Raw genomic sequence first — 19,681 nt, 5'->3', positions numbered from 1 at the left:
TTCTCAACATCCATCAAAATTGTAAATGTGCATCCTTTGACTCAGCAATTTGCTAGGAATTCATCTTATAGAGAGTCTCTAACCTATAAGAAATGACATATATAGAACCTTCTTTTACGGTAGCACTGTTGATATTATCAAAAGATCAGAAGTAATTATCACAAGAGGAGTAATAAAGTATGATTATCACACACAGTGGAATTCTGTGCATTGGTCACAAGCAATGGGGATACCATTTATGATGATCATGCAAATAGTTTAAAGATGTGTTGTTGAGTGATAACAGCAAGATGCAGGATGATTTGTTCAGTGTGCTACTGTTTGTGTATAAAACAAGAGAAGTAAACAACCAGTTATTTTCAAAGAGAAGCCCTGTATCTTCCTGCGTGTTGTTTTGCTTATGCTGTCCTTTCGTGTAGATTGTCCTAGCTCTATTTCTGCCTGGGGGAAACATTACTCCTCCAAGATGATTTCAAATATTTCATCATCTATAAATCTTTATCAATATCTTGAATTAGATCCTCTCTCAATTGAACGAAGCTGTAAAATTATCAGGTGTGGGGTGTGAAATCCTTCCCAAGGCAATTCCCCCAATAATTCATAAAGGAAGAAGAGCTTACAAATAATTTAATATTCTATATGATCAAAGAATCATAGATGGACCAAAAGACAAAACTAACACAGTAGGAGAAAACATTCGTGGCATTTGTTGATGACAAAGGTTTATTATTCAGGTCGTATTAAGAGCTTCTACAAACCAATAAAGATAAAATCAATAGTCCAATAGAGAAAAGGACAAATTTTAAGAAAAATGCAGTTACTTAAATAAATAGAAGAAATGTTATTTAAGCTGGGCTCAAAATTTAAACAATAAATACATTTCTTCCCTTGAAGAACAATAACTAAAAAGATTTATACAATGATATAAGAGACAATGATATGAGGAAGTAAAAATAGTTAAATTCTCTTGGGGCAGTAATTTGGCAGAAGTTAGCCAAAGCTAAAATTATGCATCACCTTCAACCCATCTATTCTACTTCTAGATGTCTTTGCTCAGAGATACACAGATGCACACAGCAGCACTTGTAAGCATGGCCACCGCAACATTATCACAATAGAAAAAAAAAAAAAAGATCTCCTAAAGGATTACCAGTAGGTGAAAGACTAGATGGATTATGGTAAATTTAGGCTCTCTGCTACTGTGCAGCAATTTAGAAAATAAAGTAGGTCTTTATGTATTTGAAAAGAGCTTCCAAGGGAAAATGTCATTTGAACACTACTATGCAAAATAGCATTCCACTTATGGAAGGAAAGTCGTGTGTGCATGCATGTGTATGTATGTATAGGTATATTTATACATATGGATACACACAGGATATATATGATATGTAAAGACATGTTTATATTTATATGTGTGTACATATATATATGAGCTTGGCTGAATAATGGTGTTTTCCTGTAGTATTAGGAATACAAAAGGAGGAAATTTTATTTTGTGCTCTATGATTTTATAGGGTTTTGTTTTGCTTGCTACTGAATGGCAGTGATTGGAAGAACCCAGTTCATATAGCTAGGAAAGGGGATTTGATCTCAGTCAATTGGCCTCCCAGTGTGATATTTTTTCCAGTGTTCTATCAAAAGAAAAGAAGAGGCACTTTAAGTCAAGAATGATTAAACAGATATAAGTGTGAGACATTTTCCACTAGCGATGGAGATCACCACTGAATTTTCAGAAATGTCCCTCTTATAACTAACCTAAACAGCCACTGGAGAATAGCTGCCCCCATCAGTGATGCGGCCACAGCTCATCCTTCTACTCTTCTCTAATAACTCACACCTTATAAGTCATCGTCCTCATTTTTCTTGTTTCTTCCCAGATTCCCTGTTAATTTTTCTATAGCTAACTTAGAATTTGGAAAGACTCATCAATGCTGAGTAAACGACTGTATCTTGACCCTTAAATAATACATTACCTAAATTACATTCTAGAATTACTTTACTTTTAAAAAACAACGTAATATTGGAGCTTCATTTGATGTGATATTTACTCTGACCTGAAAGGTCTTTCTCTTGTATTCTTCCCAACCAAGTTTTGCTTGCTTTGCTTCCTTTACTTTTCCTTAATTCTTATAGCATAAAGGAAGGGTGTCGCTATGGTTCAGATGTGGTTTGTCCTTTCATGTATTGGAAACTGGGTCCTCCATGTGGCAGTGGGACATGGTATGGGACATTTAGGAGGTGGGGCCTAGCAGGAGGTCCTAGGTGAATTGAGAACATGTACACCATCAGCAGGGATTTGGGGATCCCACTGTCTCTCTCTGGCTTCCTGTTCTGAGATGTGGTGCTTCCTCTGAAACACACCATCATCTGTCATGGGGCCTTTGTCAGAATTAGCACCATGCTGTTCGGGCCTGCAATCCCCAAACTGTGAGCAAAATAAAGCTCTTTTTCTTAAAAAAAAAAAAAAAAAAAAAATTCTACCTCCGGTATTTCACTATAGTAATGAAAACAGACTAAATTATAAAATAGGGGAAATCTTGGGCTTTGAAGTCTGATATATCCGAGTTCTTGTCATGGGTTTTCAACTTACTATTTCTGTGACTTCGAATTATCTAGCTTTTCTATATGTCAGTTTTTCATCAGTCAATTAGCAAAATAATTACACATGGAAAAAAGAGAAATCACAATGAAATTTTAAAATATTATGACGTGAATGATAATGAAAACACAACATATTGAAACGTAGAGGGTGCAGCTCAAGCAGGACCTAGAAAAGCAGAGCTTTAAATGTATATGATAGACAAAAAGCAAAAGTAAAAGTCAATTTATCTGAGCTTCTTTTTTTAAAAAAAGCATTTATTTTAATTATTTTAATTTTATTTATTTATTTTTATACCATGCTAAGGATCAAACCCAGTGCCTCACACATGCTAAGTAAGTGCTCTGCCACTGAGCAACAACCCCACTCGTAAAGCTTTGTAAGGAATGAAAATAGGAAATAAAATAAAATTGGAAGAAATTAGGAGGGAAAATAGAATAGATACAAATATATTCAATGAAAACATATACCTATTTATATACAAAATAAAACTATCAATAATGCCAAATGTGGTCGTTTGTTAAGATTAATGAAATTGAAAAACCCCTTGTAAGACCAATCAAGAAAAAGACATAGAACAAAAATTACCAAGATCAGAAATGAAAAAGATATCAGTACAGATCTTATACCATCAAAATTAGAAATAATACTATCCAGCACTTAAGAAGTTTATAGGAATTAACTCAAGTAATGCATTTAAAGCGCTTGGCCCAGTAACCTGGATCATAGAAACCACTCTTTAGCCACCAAGTATGCTTTTGTTGAGTGCATGCCCCATGCTGGATTCTAGGAATATGAAAGCAAGCTGGTGTGTGTGTGCACAGAGGGTGGTAGATGTGGTCCTTGTCCTAGAGAACAGAGTCCAATAATGAAGATAGAAATTTCAAAAATTACATATTTAAATGTAAAGTTACAATATGTCAAGTACTACAAATAATGGGGCCTGGAGCTAAAAACACATATGAAAAGGGAACTGGCCTAGGGAAAGTGTCGAGAGGCCTTCCCTAAGGAAACATAGCTGAGATGCCATCTGCAGGATGAGTGGACACTGACTAGAAGTTAACCAGTCAGCACTCTTGGACAGGGAAAGAGCAAGGCAAAGGCCCTGCCTTGGGAGGAAGGATGGCCTGACACAAGGTCAGTGTACATGAAGCTGGAAATTAAAGGTGAGTAGAGGTGGGGGTGGGGGCTATGGATCAGAGAGGGGCGATAAGGGCTTTGCAGTGTCTTGCAGGACATGCCAAGATGTTCAGTCTTTATCACAAAGACAGTGTGAGCCCATTTAAAGATTTCAAGCAGAGGCAGGGTAACATGACCAGATTAGAAAAAATTGTTTTCCATGTGGTGTGAGAAAGCATGGACTGGCTAAGGGTCAGGGCTTGACATGTGGATGCCAGTCAGGTGACCACTGTTATTGCACAGGGGGAAACAATAACTATAATTACTGTTCATAATAGAAGGTAAATTGAAAGTAACTCAGATGTCCAGTACAATGGACTGGTAGGCTAAGTTATAGTCAATACATATTATTGGTTAGTATGTGACTATAAAAAAAGGTTGAAGAATATAAATATATATTGTATAGTTATTTCCAGGATGTACGAAATAAAATAGAGAAAAGCATGTGTGTGCATGTGTGTGTGTGTGTGTGTGTGTGTGTGTGTGTGTATTACTATTTATCTGAAAAAAGATAGGAGGTAGTATGCATTTTTGGCAGTGGTGCTGTGGGTTGAAACCAGGACCTAGCACATGCTAGGCAGGCATCCTACCACTGAGCTACACCCAAGCCCTATATATGTATGCATTTTTACAATGAAAGGATAAATCAAGATTAAATGGGTTACTTAAAAGGAAAGACAGAGCTAGAGGAGGGGACAGGGATAGAGGCTTAAATTTTCTTAATACAAAGCTTTTTGTGTAGATTTGACCTTGAAGCCATGTAAATATTTTACATAATTATAAAGCAAAATTAAATTTTAAGCATCAATTCAAAATTAGTGAAAACAAAACAAAACAAAGCTAAAAAAGGAATCAAGTGCACCATAAAACTGCATGCTGTTTGTTTTTATCTGATGATGAAAATTGCCAAAAAAAAAAAAAAATCCAAAGTACTTGCAATAATCTCATTGATATTAGCAGAGTTTTGTTGTTTTCCTGTGACTACTGTGTATGTATTGTAGAATTTGAAAAAGGAGTGATCATTTTTGTGCCTGGCAACTGGGATTCTTGGTGTTCTAGTGTGATACATTCTAAGAATAAAAATAATTGCAAAAAGTTTTAAACCATTTTTGGTAATCATGTTGTTGGCAAAAGTATTACATTTTTATCTAAAATTACTGAGAATGTGATTTTTATATATTGTGAGGCAAAATGAAAAATGATCTGTTCTTCTAATCATCTTGGGTATCTCTGAGAATTGGAATTCTAGGCAATGGGCAAAGGAAATACAGATGTAAGAATAAAAGTTTAAGCAAAATCCCCATGGTCTTCATATTGAACCAGAAGTGTCAGTATGAACTCATAATGCAGTTCATCTTGAAAAAATGTATTTCCTATTTCTGTCCACTGAAAATATCTAGACATAATGGCCAAGGGAGTAGCAACCCTTATATCCAGATTATGGTCTCTAAATACCATTTCCTACTTTAGGAACTTGGGTTCCTTAGAGAAATGGACAATTCTTAAGTTCTGAGGCCAAATAAGTACATGGTGAGCAGGGAACACTTTTCCCAAATGTGAAAAAGAGCGTCAACATTAATAATAATTGCAAGTTTTATTCTTAATAATATAAAAATATTAATCTCTTTTGGAATACACTATGGAATGAACTTGTCATTTTGAAAATTAGTAAATAGAGTCATGTTTTCATCCTTTGTTTCCTGTACAAATTGTACCTCTGGCTAATCAACAGATGGAATAAGGTTTCTCCTAATGAGTCTTCTGGTTGTCAAATGAATGAATAATAATATGATTAGAATATTACCATTTTCAAATCCTTAATCTATAATGACTCTAGGTAATGAGCATCCATACTATTAAAATTACAGAATAAGAGTCAACTAATATCACCTATGAAGCATACTGGTAAAAATATAAAATCTGAAAAAAAAAATCTGCATCTGATCAAGCTTTTGAATTTTAACTGCCAGCATACAGAACACTCAGGAGATAAGAGAACATGTTAAGTAACACAACAGGGGATGCAACCAGCAAAATTAGGACTTCGTGAAACAAATATTCCAACAAGAAATTGCAAGGAAAACAATTGGAACACTTAAAGGAGATTTAAGACTGATCAATCAATAAAAATAAATATACCTTATTATGATTTTTATTTAAACAAGCAAACTAAAAAAATCGCTCCATTGGAGCCAGGTGTAGAGGCACACAATTGTAATCCCAGTGATTTGGGAGGCTGAGGCAGCCTCAGCTTATTGAGGCCCTAAGCAACTTAGCGAGTCCCAGCCTCAAAATTAAAAATAAAAATGGCTAGGGTTAAGGCTCAGTGGTTAAATGACCTTGGATTTAATCACTGGTATCCCCCAAACTCACTTGATTGGAGATAATTATGTATTTATATTTACTCATATTTATCTATTTAAATATGAGTATATCTACTCATATTTATGTTTGAAATTTTCTATACTGAAATGATTACATAATAACAAAACAACTATCCTCTAATGAATATTTATTATGTACAAGACACTTTTAGGCACTTTATACATTTAAACTATTCCTCATTCAGAACATTGGCACTCATCTGCATTATTTAAATGAGGAAACCAAGGGACAGAGCCCAAAGTAACACAGCTAATAAATTATGGCATTAGGATTCAAAATCAGGCAGTTTCAACTCCAGAACCCATTTCCTACTTTATACACTAGTACTGCTCATGATGATGGTAGATTGGACCAGGATGATGATAGTGGTGAGAAGTGGATGAATTGAAGACATACTTAGAAGGTAAAAATGACCAAATTCTATACTGGATTGTACAAGAAGCTAAGGGTCAAGGAAATGTTCAAGGTGTCTGTGAGTTTCCTGACTTACTCCATAGGACAGATGGTGCTACTATTAATTGAAGTGGGAAAAGTGAGACAGAATCAGGTTTGGAGGACAAAGATGATTTGGGTTTGGAGCATTTCAAGTTTCAGGAGCCTTTGGGACATTCAGGTGATGTCAACAGCGTAGCTGGGTATGCAGGCATTCTTATATGTTATTTTCTCCCTTTATCCTCCTCAGAACTTTAGTCTTTTTCTTCGGATAGGGCTACATTTCTAGTTTTGAAGTGTGATTTAATGTTCTATTCTTTTTTCAGAGATGCTGGTGGAGGCATCACCTGCAAATTTTGGAAAACTGCTTTTACTTCATTGTCTCAAATTGGAAAAAAAAATCATTGAATCAACCATCCTTGATTACCTATCAATGGCTGCATTAGGTGCAGATATAAATTTGCATCACTTATTCCTTTCCTACATAGTTATTCAGAGTTATAAAGATCTTATTCTTCCCACCATATACACGAGGGGACTGACTATCAAAAACAAGTCACTTGCTCAAAGTTACAGAGCTAAGAAGCAGCAGTCTGCATTCTTAGTCTGACTTCTGCCATTATGTCTGTCCAGGCAGGGACAGTGGTGGTTCATGGTCATGGCCTTTCATTGCATATCACAGTGAGAAAGTCCTTTTATTGCATTTTTCATCCAACCTTCTGCTTTAATATAGGGGAACAACTCAGGGCTAGTGTGTCTTTCACACCTCTCTAATGCTTGCTCACCTGTTTTTATACAAGATAGGGTATGCCTCAGATTCAGTCTTGAGCAAATCACAATAGTGTGTAGCAGGAATTTAATCAATTTATTTTTATTATGTATATTTCAGAAAGATCTATTTATAAGGATATTAGTGTTTTCATGTATATAGCAAAATAAATTTAAGAATACATTGAATAGTAAAAGAAAACTATCACATATATGGAGGCAATGGTGATTCAGAGAAGGAGTGGTGGGGGAAATCACTAGATGAAGCTGGACTCCAATGGCTAAGCCCTGCCAGAGTGGAAAGTCCTTCACATCATCTCCAGCTCCCATTATGGGCTTCCATAGTGATCAAACAACTTGACCAAGATATGACCCATTGCCATTTCACTTAGAAACTCCTAAGTTCTGTTTACTAGTGTCTGGAGTTCTCCAGTGAGCTTGTTGCAGACCCCAAATGCTATTGACCAGATGGTACTGTAATTCCCCATTGATCAGACTGGCATGTAGGATGGGACCCACAGCCTTTCACTGCCAACTTCCTCTCCTATTCCTGATTTCATGAAAGAGGGGCAAAAGTACATAAGTAAGCCATGGCAGTTAACACCTAAGATACTGGGTTATTTTGGAACTCGGAATATCTAGGTGTTTTTAAAATTATTATTATTATTATTATTATTATTATTATTATTATTTTTACTAGTATGCATTCCACTATTAAAGTTGTATTGGTTATTCTCATTTCCATCCATTCCGACGTCCCCAACTCCAATTCCCCAGTTTTTATGGTGGCATCAGTTTTGCACAATTTGTCCCCTCTTCATCCTTCCTGCCTGGGAAAGAAGCTGTACTCATCGTATTTATGGGAAATGGTTGTAGATGGATTATCTTTAATTTTTTAAACGAGTTTTTCTAAACATAGACAAAGGCGATAAAAATTCCCGATGCTACATGTATTTTAAGACATCATTGTCACATGAAATAATTTTGCCTGTGTGTTCCCCCCAGAGAATTGAGTACATTATAGTTGTTGTAATCCTGCTGGATAGAGACAGTATCTTTATTCTTTGTTATGCCTGAAAATATCTGTTGAGAATATTATGAAGAAATCTGTATATGAGGTAATATATCTTGTATTCCTCTCATTTCCCATCAGCACCACAAAGCCAGTGCTTTTCACCATTGGCCCTTACAGAGAAGAGTTCAAAACTGAATAAAGATAGGCTTAGTTTTTGCAATTTTCATGCATTCTTTAAGTGAAGGTGGTAAATATTGCTATCGATAAATATCGGTAAACATGTCTCCCTAAAACCACAGGTCAAAGAAAAGACTGGTTCCAGTCTTCCTGGTCAAGGTACCCTTGGCACCTGTCCACTGTAGCTATCACAGCATCTCAGACCCTTGCTTCATCATGGACTGGACACAGGTTAAGGCCTGACTTTATGCACCTAGGACGTGGGAAATAACCCCACTCTGAAAAACTCATCCCATTCTCCTGCATAGGCCGGATGAGGGTTTGGAGATGGTAGTAGGTGCGTGGGGAGGGGCGCGTGTGTAGATTGTCTTCCCACTTCACTGTTGCAGCAGGAGCCCTTTGGGTCCTCCAGCCCCTTGGTTCGCGGCCCTGCCCAGACCATTGTCCGCACACCTCGTCCCTTCAGCTTCCGGGCCGCGGGCGAGATGATTTGCTGCAGATGACATCAGCCCCGGGCCAACGGCTGCAAGAGCCGAGGCAGCCACCGCGTGAGGATGTGCCGGGTGGTCCCTTCCTCCTCCTCTTCCTCCTCCTCCCGGGCTCCCTGCCTAGTCTCCATATAAAAGCGGCGCCTCCCCGCCCTCTCTCACTCCCCGCTCCTCTCCCCGCGCACTCTCCGCCGCCTCGGAGAGGGCGGAGGGGGAGGCGGCGCACAGCGCCGGGAGGAGGGGGGACGCAGGGGGCGGAGCAGAGACAGCACCTTCGGAGATAATCCTTTCTCCTGCCGCAGAGCAGAGGAGCGGCAGGAGAGGAACACTTCGCCAAGGCATATCTGGCCGGCAGGATGGCGACCGTGGTGGTGGAAGCCACCGAGTCGGAGCCATCCGGCAGCATCGCCAACCCGGCGGCGTCCACCTCGCCCAGCCTGTCGCACCGCTTCCTCGACAGCAAGTTCTACTTGCTGGTGGTGGTCGGTGAGACCGTGACCGAAGAGCACCTGCGGCGTGCTATCGGCAACATCGAGCTCGGTAAGCTGCCCCTAACCCCCAGGGACGCGCACTGGGAGACGCGCAAACGCGACCCCACCCAGGGCGCGACGGCCACCCAGCTCCCCTGGCGCGCCCCGCACCCATGCCTCTCCCGGTCTCCTCCCGCACTGGAGCTGGACTCTTCTGTTAATTTCGGGGAATAACCCAAATTATTAGATTTGAGACCCAGAGTGAGTCAGTTTCAAATAACCTTGAGGGATCAGTCACCAGCCTGGTCCGCAGCCACAGTCGAGGTGGCCACCGCCTCTCCCGCTAAGTGAAATGCAGGTGTCAGAGGAGCAAAGGCCATAATAAAGCCCCAACCGCGGGAGGCAAAGCGGGTGGTGGTCGTGGTAGACCTGATGCAACCACTCCCTTCTGCTCCCTTTTTTGCCTTAGCAAAAGGCTGGGATCCCACTCACCCGCAGACCTGGGGTTGAAACACCATGTGCCAGGGCCCGCGTGGGAACCATCCTCACCACGGCCACCTAAGCCCCTGAGAACTGCCTTTTCTGGCTTAAAAACTTCCCGATCCTTTCTTTCCTCGGAATGACTAGGCTAGTCCTAGGGCCACGCCCGCTCCCCCCACCCCTCGGGACTCAGGGATGGAGAACCGCCTGCGCTGGTTTCCCAGACGAAGCCCGCCTCGCCGCTGCCCCTGGGGTCTTGGCTGCAGCTTTGAGAAAAGACAATGGGACCCCAAGTTGTGGGGTGGGGCTTCTTTTAAAAGTCTCAGCCTTCGGAGTGCTAGATTGAATGGGGAAGGGGGTGTCGGCGGGTAGGGCCAGCCCCTCGCCCGATGTGTGCACCAAGAGCGCGCGCCGGCAGAGGCGGATAGCGGTTCGCCCGGAACCCTGGGCGGGGCTGGGAGGGTCCCGGCCAGCGCAGCCTCGGACGTGCGGACCGACCCGCCCTTCAGCCCCACCCGAGCTGCCGCAGTGCCCACACCCGCCAGCCGCACCTGCCCCCCGCACTGCGGCGCCCCCACCAGGCACGGCTGGCGGGGCGTGCGCTCTGCAGGAGCCTCAGGCTGGCGGGGGCTGCTCGCCCCCACCTCTCCCTCTGCCTGGCTTTGTTGCGCTCCGACTCCGGGGTGGCAGCTCTGATCTCGCCTTTTCCTCTACCCGCGGCGTCCCGGCCCTCCCCGCGCCCCTGACAGAGGTCGCCGGGTCTCTTTGCAGCCCCAGCCCGGCTCTATTCTCTCGGGGTGGTGCTGAAGCGTTTCTGCCCGGAGACACCGGCTGGTGGGCGTGGTGCAGTCCGCACTGCGGTCTCTACGGCAGCCCGAGGCGGACAAAGGGCGTTCACGTAGCCCTCCTTCCCTGCTCCCCCTCACCCCAATAAAAGGCGGAAGAAAAGCCTTGTTTTAGATGAATAAAATAAACGCTTGTCATCTGCTTCTGCATTTGGAAATGGTCACTTGTCCCCAGAACAAAAGGCTGCAGGGTGGGGACTGGAGTTGCAGACCTCGTTCTTTTGTTTAACTTTAAAGCACTGATTTTTCTTTTCAGTTTAAAAAAGAAAAAAAAAAAATGCGAACAGAAAGCAGTGATGATAATTCATTCAAAAAAAATTTTAAATGAGATTTTAAAAAATGAAATGACTTATTTGAGTATCTCAATGACACTTCGTTCTCAAACTATAGGCCTTTGATCTGATTTATTCTAATTCTGTTTATTTCCACATTTTTTTCTCCTTGAAATATTTCGCACGTTCTTATTTTGGGCGTGGCTATTGTGGGAATCAATGACTTTGAATTTTTTTTTTTAAATCATTTGTCAGCAGCATTGCCTAGGAATAATAACATATTCGGAAGTGTTTTCTATCTATGAAATTTTCCTAACCACCCAATGTGGTGCAGGAAGGGGATCATCACCCTTATTTTCCAGATGGGGGCCCAGAGGCAGGAAGGGGACCAGCTCAAGGTCACAGGGCTTATCAGTGACAGGAGTGCCAGTACTGCAGCGTCACTTCTTTTCTGACCCTGTCATGATGTTGGCGCAGGGCAGGTTAACATCTGAGGGAGATTTCAATACAGCCGTTTCCAGAGCTTGCCTTTGTACAGTCATCCACTTGTGGGCAGCGCCCCATGCAGGGAGATGGTTCAGCCCTCACCTTCTGACCATAATTACCTTCTCGCTTTGTTACTCAGCTGATCATCCTTTCAGTGTCCCATTCCTCAGGGGGTTTATTCAAGTTGCTTCTGTTTGAGGACAAAACATACGCAGCCAACTATTGCTCCCTCTGTCCTCCTTTTCATACTACTAGCACTTAGTAATAAAAATTCAAATTTGTCTTTCTGATGTTTAAATTTTTAAAATCCTGTTTTAAGTATTAGATAGAGAGGAAAGGACACAAATCATAGATGAATAGCTCAATGGATTTTTCACAAAACGAACACACCTGTGTTATCCAGATAAGAAACAGATATTACTGCAATTCCAGAACCCCACCCCCACCTCCTTTGCTATGATCACCTTGCCTTCCTGATTTTTAATTCCTTAATTTGGTCCAATTTTTGCATGGAATTCCAAAATGGCTGTATTGATTCCATTAAGATTCAGCCAAGTGAGTGAGCAGAGCCATTTCCTTGTGCGCAGTAACAGATGCTGTTTTTTCTCTGGAGATTGCTCTCCTGGGTCCTGGGGTCTCCAGTGCAGCTCAGACTGCAGGGCTTCCAGTGCTACATGAAAATACCACTCCCCAGCTTTTCATTCAGACAGCCTGAGATGACTTAGCAACAGGGTGAGCAGGCTTTCTTTCCCTGTGCATGACATGCTACAGCTTCGGTGGGTAGGTCTCAGCTGGGCCTCCTCCAGAGGTCACTCTGATGCCACTGCTGTTGTTGCTGAAGCCTTTGGACCATGTGTTTGAAGCAAGATGGAGCTGCTCCAGGGGACTCAGCTTTTAACTGTGCACTGCTGCATGTAGTCTGGGAAACCATTTCCTCATTGGTTTTTCTTTCTTATTCACTTCCCGTCTTCACTGAGGTTCTGTGGGGTTGGAGACCCTGGTGACTTGCCATCTGGTTACTGAGGACCCTCTGGGAAGCCTAGAAGATAATCTATAAATCTGTAGAGGGATGGTGGTAACATGGTAAACCAACAGGCCTGAAACATCCTAATATGGATGCTTAATAAATGCTTCTTGAAACCAAGAGAGATGGCTACTCTTGTTTTCTCAACTGTATTTACAAAGCATAATGTCAGCTTTGGTCATTTCTGGAATTTAGAACATTGTTTCCATCTCCTCTATCTTTACTGATTCAGCTATGCAGGACATCATATGGCTATGTGGCTATCACCAAATACTATTCCTTGGCAATTCCTCCGCCACCCTCTGCCAATTCACCACCAACATGGATTTAGCTAGTCATCCTTGGTTTTTAGCAGAGCACCTCTTCTCAAGTTTTTTGTTTTTGTTTTTAATATCTAGACTACATACATGGGTGTCTTGCAAACTGAATTGTAGAGTCTTGGGAAATGAGTTTTCATTGTTTCATATTACTCTTTTCAAGAAACTAAAACCCGTAAGGAATACTAAGTGTCAGTTTGATGTTTTCGATTACTGTTAAAGTGTAACTTTTCCTTTGGTTAATATTGAGGATCAACAAGATTTGTTCATGAGAAGATTGATGTGTGTAACATCTACTGCCCTGGATTTTGAGTTGTAAATTTATATTGTAACATTCTGATGTCACTTTATTGAATGTGTTCAGTCTAACATGATAAGAGAAGTAAGAACCCAGGAAATATTTGGGTTTAATTTCATCATCGGGTCTGGAGATGAAAGTCAGTGGTAGAGCACTTGCCTAGCATGTCTGAGGCCCTGGGTTCAATCCCCAGTACAAATACATAGATAAAAATTCAACTTCTTTCTAATATTATAAGGGAGAAAACCCCAAAATTATATGTGGTGGTAGTTAAAAGAAATGTTAGAAAGTATTAAATTTGTTATACTCGGGGCTGGGGAGATAGCTCAGTCGGTAGAGTGCTTGCCTTGCAAGCACAAGGCCCTGGGTTCGATCCCCAGCACCCAAAAAAAAAAAAAAAAAAAAAAAAAAATTGTTATACTCATCTTTACTTTTCCAAGTCAAAATGCAGATGGATTTCTGCTTGCACTGCTTAGTTTATATTATCTACTAAGGGCCCTGTGATTGGTGCTGAAACACAAGCCAGTCCCAAAACTTAAGATCATTAAATATATGATTCATTGTTAACCTACTCTAAGGCCTTACTTTAAAAAAATAACTTCTAACTTTTAGGTCAAATAAACAAATGATTATAAATCACTTCTCGTTTGCTTCTATTGTGAGATGTTATATAAGATCTGAATTATTTGTTATCAATACTTTGAAACTATGAACTATGTAAGATATTATCTGCATTACATATATATGTAGTGAATATCAAGGTGCTAGCTTATAAAAAAGGAAAAAATCAAATTGAAAGTTAGGTCAAGGAAAAAATTAGGAAATCTTTTCTCTGAAAAGTAAAGACTTTCCTAAATTAGCATTTCCTTTTTAATTGTTTCCTTAGCTTATGCTTCTATTATGGTTTCAGCTCACTTTTTGGCATGGTTTTACCAATAGAATCTAATGATTATAGGTTAGTCATTTAGGTATTTGCAAAAATATATTCAAAAGCCTATTTCTCAGAAAGAATAATTAAAGCCCATAGAGGCAGATCAACTCATTAATAGCCCAAACCACTGTCAAATAGAGGCCATGAGCCATCAACATGCGAAGTATGGTCATTTTATTCTGCTTTCTTCAATCTGCAGTTGCATTTAGGGATCTAGGTTTTTGGTTTTTTGTGTTTAGCTTTTAAAAAGGAGGTGCTTTTTAAAAATTGTTGGTTTCATTAAACATTTCCGCAAAATGCACGCATGCATGGTCAGGGTAAGCTTGGAGAAATCCAGCCTGTAGACTTCAAGGATACCTGACTCTTCCTTCTTTTTCACCCTGACTGGTTCAGTGATGACCTCCCCTTACACATGTCCCCGTTTTTCCGTCTCTCTAAGTGTCACAAGGCACATTTGCGTCCTCTTTGTGCACCTCTACCACGTGGGGTCACAGAACTGAGAAGAAAAGACCCTTTGTTGCTCCCTTGTCACCAAGGATAGACCATGATAGTGCCCACTTCCCAGGGCTGGGCCATACCGTATAGCAGCCGGGAGTGTTCTCAGGGGTAGCAGATAACCTTTGGACCCAGATGTTTAAAAACTGTTGGAGTTAGTAGTTGTTACCCACCTAGGTAAGCCAGTAAGGGCACAGCAGTTGTAGATTGCTGGAGAAAGAAAGCGTCAGGGAAGAGCTCCACTTGGGGACTTTTGGGAGGATAATCAGAATCAGGGCCAGAAGTTTCTCTTGGCTTCTTTCCTCCCAACACTGACCAGGATGACCTGCTTCCAAAAACCTACTCAGAACCTCTTTACCAATACCCAGGATCCCATCCAGCCATGGATTCTGAGAAGGGAGAAAGTGGGAAGGGCCGACAAGAGTATTTTCTATCCTATGAACTTTAGAGGTCCCACTGTTGGCTCCATGTTAGGCACGAAGGGGAGATACAGAAACCTACTAAATGCAAATGAACCTTCAGTGAATAATATTCTCTCTTCACTAATATTATCCAGCAAAGGGTACTTTCATTTCTAAAATTGGTATAGAAAGTGGCATGGTTCCAAAAATTTTCTTTCCAACAAAAATGACTAGTAAATCCATTGTAATCTTTATTTTGTAAGTGGTAGTAGTAATTGTGCATTGTTAAGAAATAATTTGACTTAGAAAGAGAACCCTAAATTTTTAGTTTAATTGGAAGTATAAACATGAGAAATAAGGCCTGGGGATGCTCAGGGTAAAGTGCTGACTGGCCTGTGCAGGGCCCTGGGTTTGATCCCTGCACTAAAAAAAAAAAAAAAAAAGAGAGAGAGAGAGAGAGAGAGACATTATTTTTTATCAGCTGTTTGCTACTGTAATTTAAAATTACTAAATGGATATTTTAATATTTAGCACATTTTCATCATTAAATTATTCATATATAACATAAATAAATATAAAGCAAACCTTTAAGTGCTTGTGTCAGACAAATTAATCGAAGCAAAGGAGAAAATGACAAACAATAATGTGAGAGCGTGCCTAGGCATAACCCCAGATGGAGTCGTTCAAATAATGTAGCAATTTAGAACAAAGACAGAAAAAATTGTATGAATTTAATTTAAATACATATGTCTCATTATTAACTTATTGACCCAGCTTGACAAGCCAGAAGACAAAGTGGAGCTTCAACCTGCAGCTCAGAGAATTCAGTCAACAATACAAATTAAGTCAGATGCAGACAGGAACGCAATGATTTTTCACACTGGGCTAGTATATAGTGTATATGTTGAAGTAAAATATTCTAATGAATTCAGACCTCTCAACCTGTCAAGCTCTGCAGGAAACAAAAAGAACCCATTTATCATTTCTGTACTAAAAAGATCCGCAAAATCTCAACATGCCTTTCTTGTTAAAATTTAAATACTCCATTAGCACAAATGCAAACTGAGGCCGTTAATGTTTCCAGGGAGACCCATAAAATTCTCCTATAATTTAGCTTCTCTTTAGGACTGTTAACTCTTCCATTTCTGAATTCTTCCCATTGATCATGTGAGGAATTTCTGCCTTTATTTAGTGGACATACATCTACTTGAAAATATTACTCATGGTTGAAAAGGTATTTAATGTGTAATCTGAAAATATTTTGGATGAATTTCCTGAAAAAAATAAGCACATATACACACACACACATACATATGTATGTATGTACATAACATACATGTGTATATATGTATGTGTGTGTACATATACCTATATCAAGGTAAGATAAAATTCCTTGTAAGATAAGAAAACTGAATAAATCATAAATGGAGGTAAATACAGTTAGGCATTCAGGATTTGGAGATGTGTTTAGCACACTTCCATTTAAACCCTTAAGTGTGTGTGCCCAACAAATGACCAACGAAAATGATTGAATAACTGGCTGTTTATTTAGAGATCTTTTACCTGCAGTGTTGTACCCAGAGGTTCAAGCCCCTGCCCTTAGGAGCTAGGCAATATGTGTTTGGTGCACAGATTTGTTCCTGGTAGTTGAGGATGCTCTAAACAAGGGTACAATCATGGATACTACGTACTGGCTCCACCCTGAGCAATCTGTTCGGAAAAATGTTAACACGCACGCACGCACGTGCCTGAACACACACACTCTAGGGTCCTGGGGCTCCTCATTTTTCCCTGGCTTGCTCTCCAGTTCTCTCTCGTCCAGTGCTCTCTGGGTTTCCCTCTGAGCCATCCCCTTTGGGATGAGGAGCTGGAGGGAGAAGAAAGGAAGAATCTGGGGAGGTGGGGCATGAGCACAGCAAACCACCATCGTTCCGAGTCTTGATCTTGGGTTCTCACTCCAGATCCTTTCATTCTAGTGAAAGGAGGTCTCAACTGAAAGGAAGTTCATGGCCCCCAACTCCATTGACACTTTATAAAGTATAAAATGCTGCCATATTCCTTTGATTCTGGATAAAACACTTTAATACAACTAACAATTGTGAATGAATGTGCCGCTTGCCACGCTGGGCAGGTCATGCCTGAGAGGCCAAGTCTTGAGATCCAGCCTGCTTATCAAAGATCATGCAAATTTTGGATTGGTATCTAGGGGTTGAGAAATCTAGGTAAAACATGAGATGGGTACAAGAAAGAAATCAGCTGGGTGTGGTGGTGCGCACCTGCAATCCCAGTAGCTAGGGAAGCTAAAGCAGGAGGATGTCAAGTTCAAAGCTAGTCTCAGCAACTTGGTGAGACCTGTCTCTCAACAAAATATAAAAAGGACCAGGGATGTGGCTTGTGGTTAAGCACCCCTGGGTTCAATCCCTGGTAACAAAAAAAAAAAAAAAAAAAAAGGAAAGAAAGAAAAAAAAAGAAATCATACATGCATACTAACAAGAACATCATTTCAAAGACAAAGGCCTAGGCTTCCTCAGGCAGCCCCCTCATGCCTTCCCCTCTCGCTTTCTATATTTTCTTGTACTTAAAAGTAAACCATGAGAAAGCTAGAGACAGTCCAGGGGCCTCTTAGCTACCAACAAACTAGCTGTCTTCCTGCCCTTTCTCTTCCCTCCCTGGAGGAGAGCCTGTCATTTCCCTAATAGCTGTTTTCTTTGACTCTTCCAGCAAAGCTGCATTTATGTTTATGAGGGGCAGAAGTTCAGTCCCCACTGCTGGTTATCCCTCCCTTGTGGCCTGGTGGAGAGACCTCCCTGGCTTTCCCACTTTGTGGCCATCCACTGCTAGTCACCAAGCTCTTCAGAAAAGGGCTCTACATTCTCTCATAAAGCCTGAGAAATGTTGCAGTGATGTTTTCCAAACCACTGTGAAATGACTAACTGGAAGTCTATCAACTCTTCCTTTTCCTCCTTAGGGATCCGATCATGGGACACAAACCTGATTGAATGCAACTTGGACCAAGAACTCAAACTTTTTGTATCTCGACACTCTGCAAGATTCTCTCCTGAAGTCCCAGGTGAGGCTTCTGTTTGGTGTTAGCCTAGAATTTGAAAGGACAAGGAAACAGGCCACTGGCTGGAAAGCTTTGTGTGGGGCTCTGGATTGATATCAAGGGAAAAGATATTGTTTTACTGCTGCGTGATTCTTCGTATTTGTTATTATCAGCTAAGTTAGCCAGCAGCCACAGTTTAAGAAAGTCAACTCTAAGTTATAACTGTGTGGATTATTCATCAATTCTTAGATATTTAAGTTCTAGGGTAATTTTTTTAAACCATCTTTATACTCTAAGCGCAAGTGATTGCAAACGACTTAAATGTTAATTTTACTCAAATGAAATTATGAATTCAAATTGGATGCTCCAAGAATCCCACAACTTCCTCCTCTTGAAAGGAAGAGGAGAGACATCTACTGCATTTCAAAGTGAAATATACATCATCCATCGTTTCATCTTTCTCTGTACTTTCCCCTTTGCATTATCATCTACTTTTCTTATTGTGGGTAGAAGAGTTTCATATTCCAAACTGCTGTTAAAATAGCCTTTCTTTTAGAGATGAAAAAGAATACTACAGAATAATTGAAGGTAAGGACACAAACGTGTCATCCATGAAGGTTCCTGCCTCCCTGGGGATGTGTCCTGCCCCATGTCTCTGGGTCTGGTGATAGATTCATGCTGAATTCTCATCTCTTCTTCCTCTTGTGAGTTGTGACCATAATTGGGGATTATGAAACAATTTCTGGCCCATAAGAACTTCAAGCCTAGGATGTGTTTCCCAAAAGCTATGCTATTGAAACTATATTGTGCTTGTTTTTTTTTTTGACAGTCATTTGAATTTTATGTAAGATAAGAGTAAAGAAAACACTTTACTATTTATCTATTGTAATGTGCATTTGAGATTTGAAACAACTTTTATGAAATGTCAGTGCCTTCACGAATTGTACTTGTAGCATTCAAGCATGGTATTGAATGAATCTATTAAGAAAAACTCAGGGGGAAATTTTTTTCAGTGAAAGTTAAACTTGCTTCAAAGCTCTGTGAAAAATCAGTTCTTAAGTAACTTTGCATCAGGATTGAGGGAAGGAATGATCTAGAGATTTATCAGGTAGGATATAATTTGCTGTAGAAAAGGTACAGTATAAGATTGTTTCTCTTATTATTTTTATGTCTTGCAAAATCTCCATAACTTTTCAAACCATCTCACAAAAATTAAGAGAAGTGCCCTTTACTAACAAGTATATTATTTCAACATGTGAAAGTCAAGTCTTTATCCTTTTTTGTAGGTTGTTCTGTTTTCTTGCTATGACTATGGGACTTATTTCCTTTTTGTCAACATATCATGTTTTGTAAACATCTCATTGTGTTCATTCATATTTGGATGGACCTTATAAGAAAGACAACTATGTATTGCAAAATGAAAATTTGTAAGAATCACTGAAAATTTAACCATTTTTAGACCAAAGACCTAGGTAATATTACTCCTGTGGACCAAAGAGATCAAGTCCCTTCAAACCATTACTTCAGCCTACCCTTTTCTTTTCTCCTCTCCTTTTATAACCTGTAGTAAGAA

The 19,681-nt window shown here is 40.3% G+C and overlaps 1 protein-coding gene across 1 annotated transcript in view; it reads left to right on the top strand.

Annotated features, from left to right (window-relative positions):
* Positions 1 to 9,331: 9,331 nt before the first annotated feature.
* Map1b (microtubule associated protein 1B) overlaps positions 9,332 to 19,681 on the top strand; it is a 104,477-nt gene continuing 94,127 nt past the window's right edge. The window contains exons 1-2 of the mRNA XM_047554948.1: positions 9,332 to 9,583; positions 18,031 to 18,132. Coding sequence (XP_047410904.1) covers positions 9,400 to 9,583; positions 18,031 to 18,132 — 286 coding nt within the window. The 5' untranslated portion in view covers positions 9,332 to 9,399. The remainder of the gene's footprint in view (positions 9,584 to 18,030; positions 18,133 to 19,681) is intronic.

Source organism: Sciurus carolinensis, chromosome 6 (assembly GCF_902686445.1).
Source record: "Sciurus carolinensis chromosome 6, mSciCar1.2, whole genome shotgun sequence".
Lineage (NCBI taxonomy): Eukaryota > Metazoa > Chordata > Mammalia > Rodentia > Sciuridae > Sciurus > Sciurus carolinensis.
This window is presented reverse-complemented; position numbering and strand designations above follow the sequence as displayed.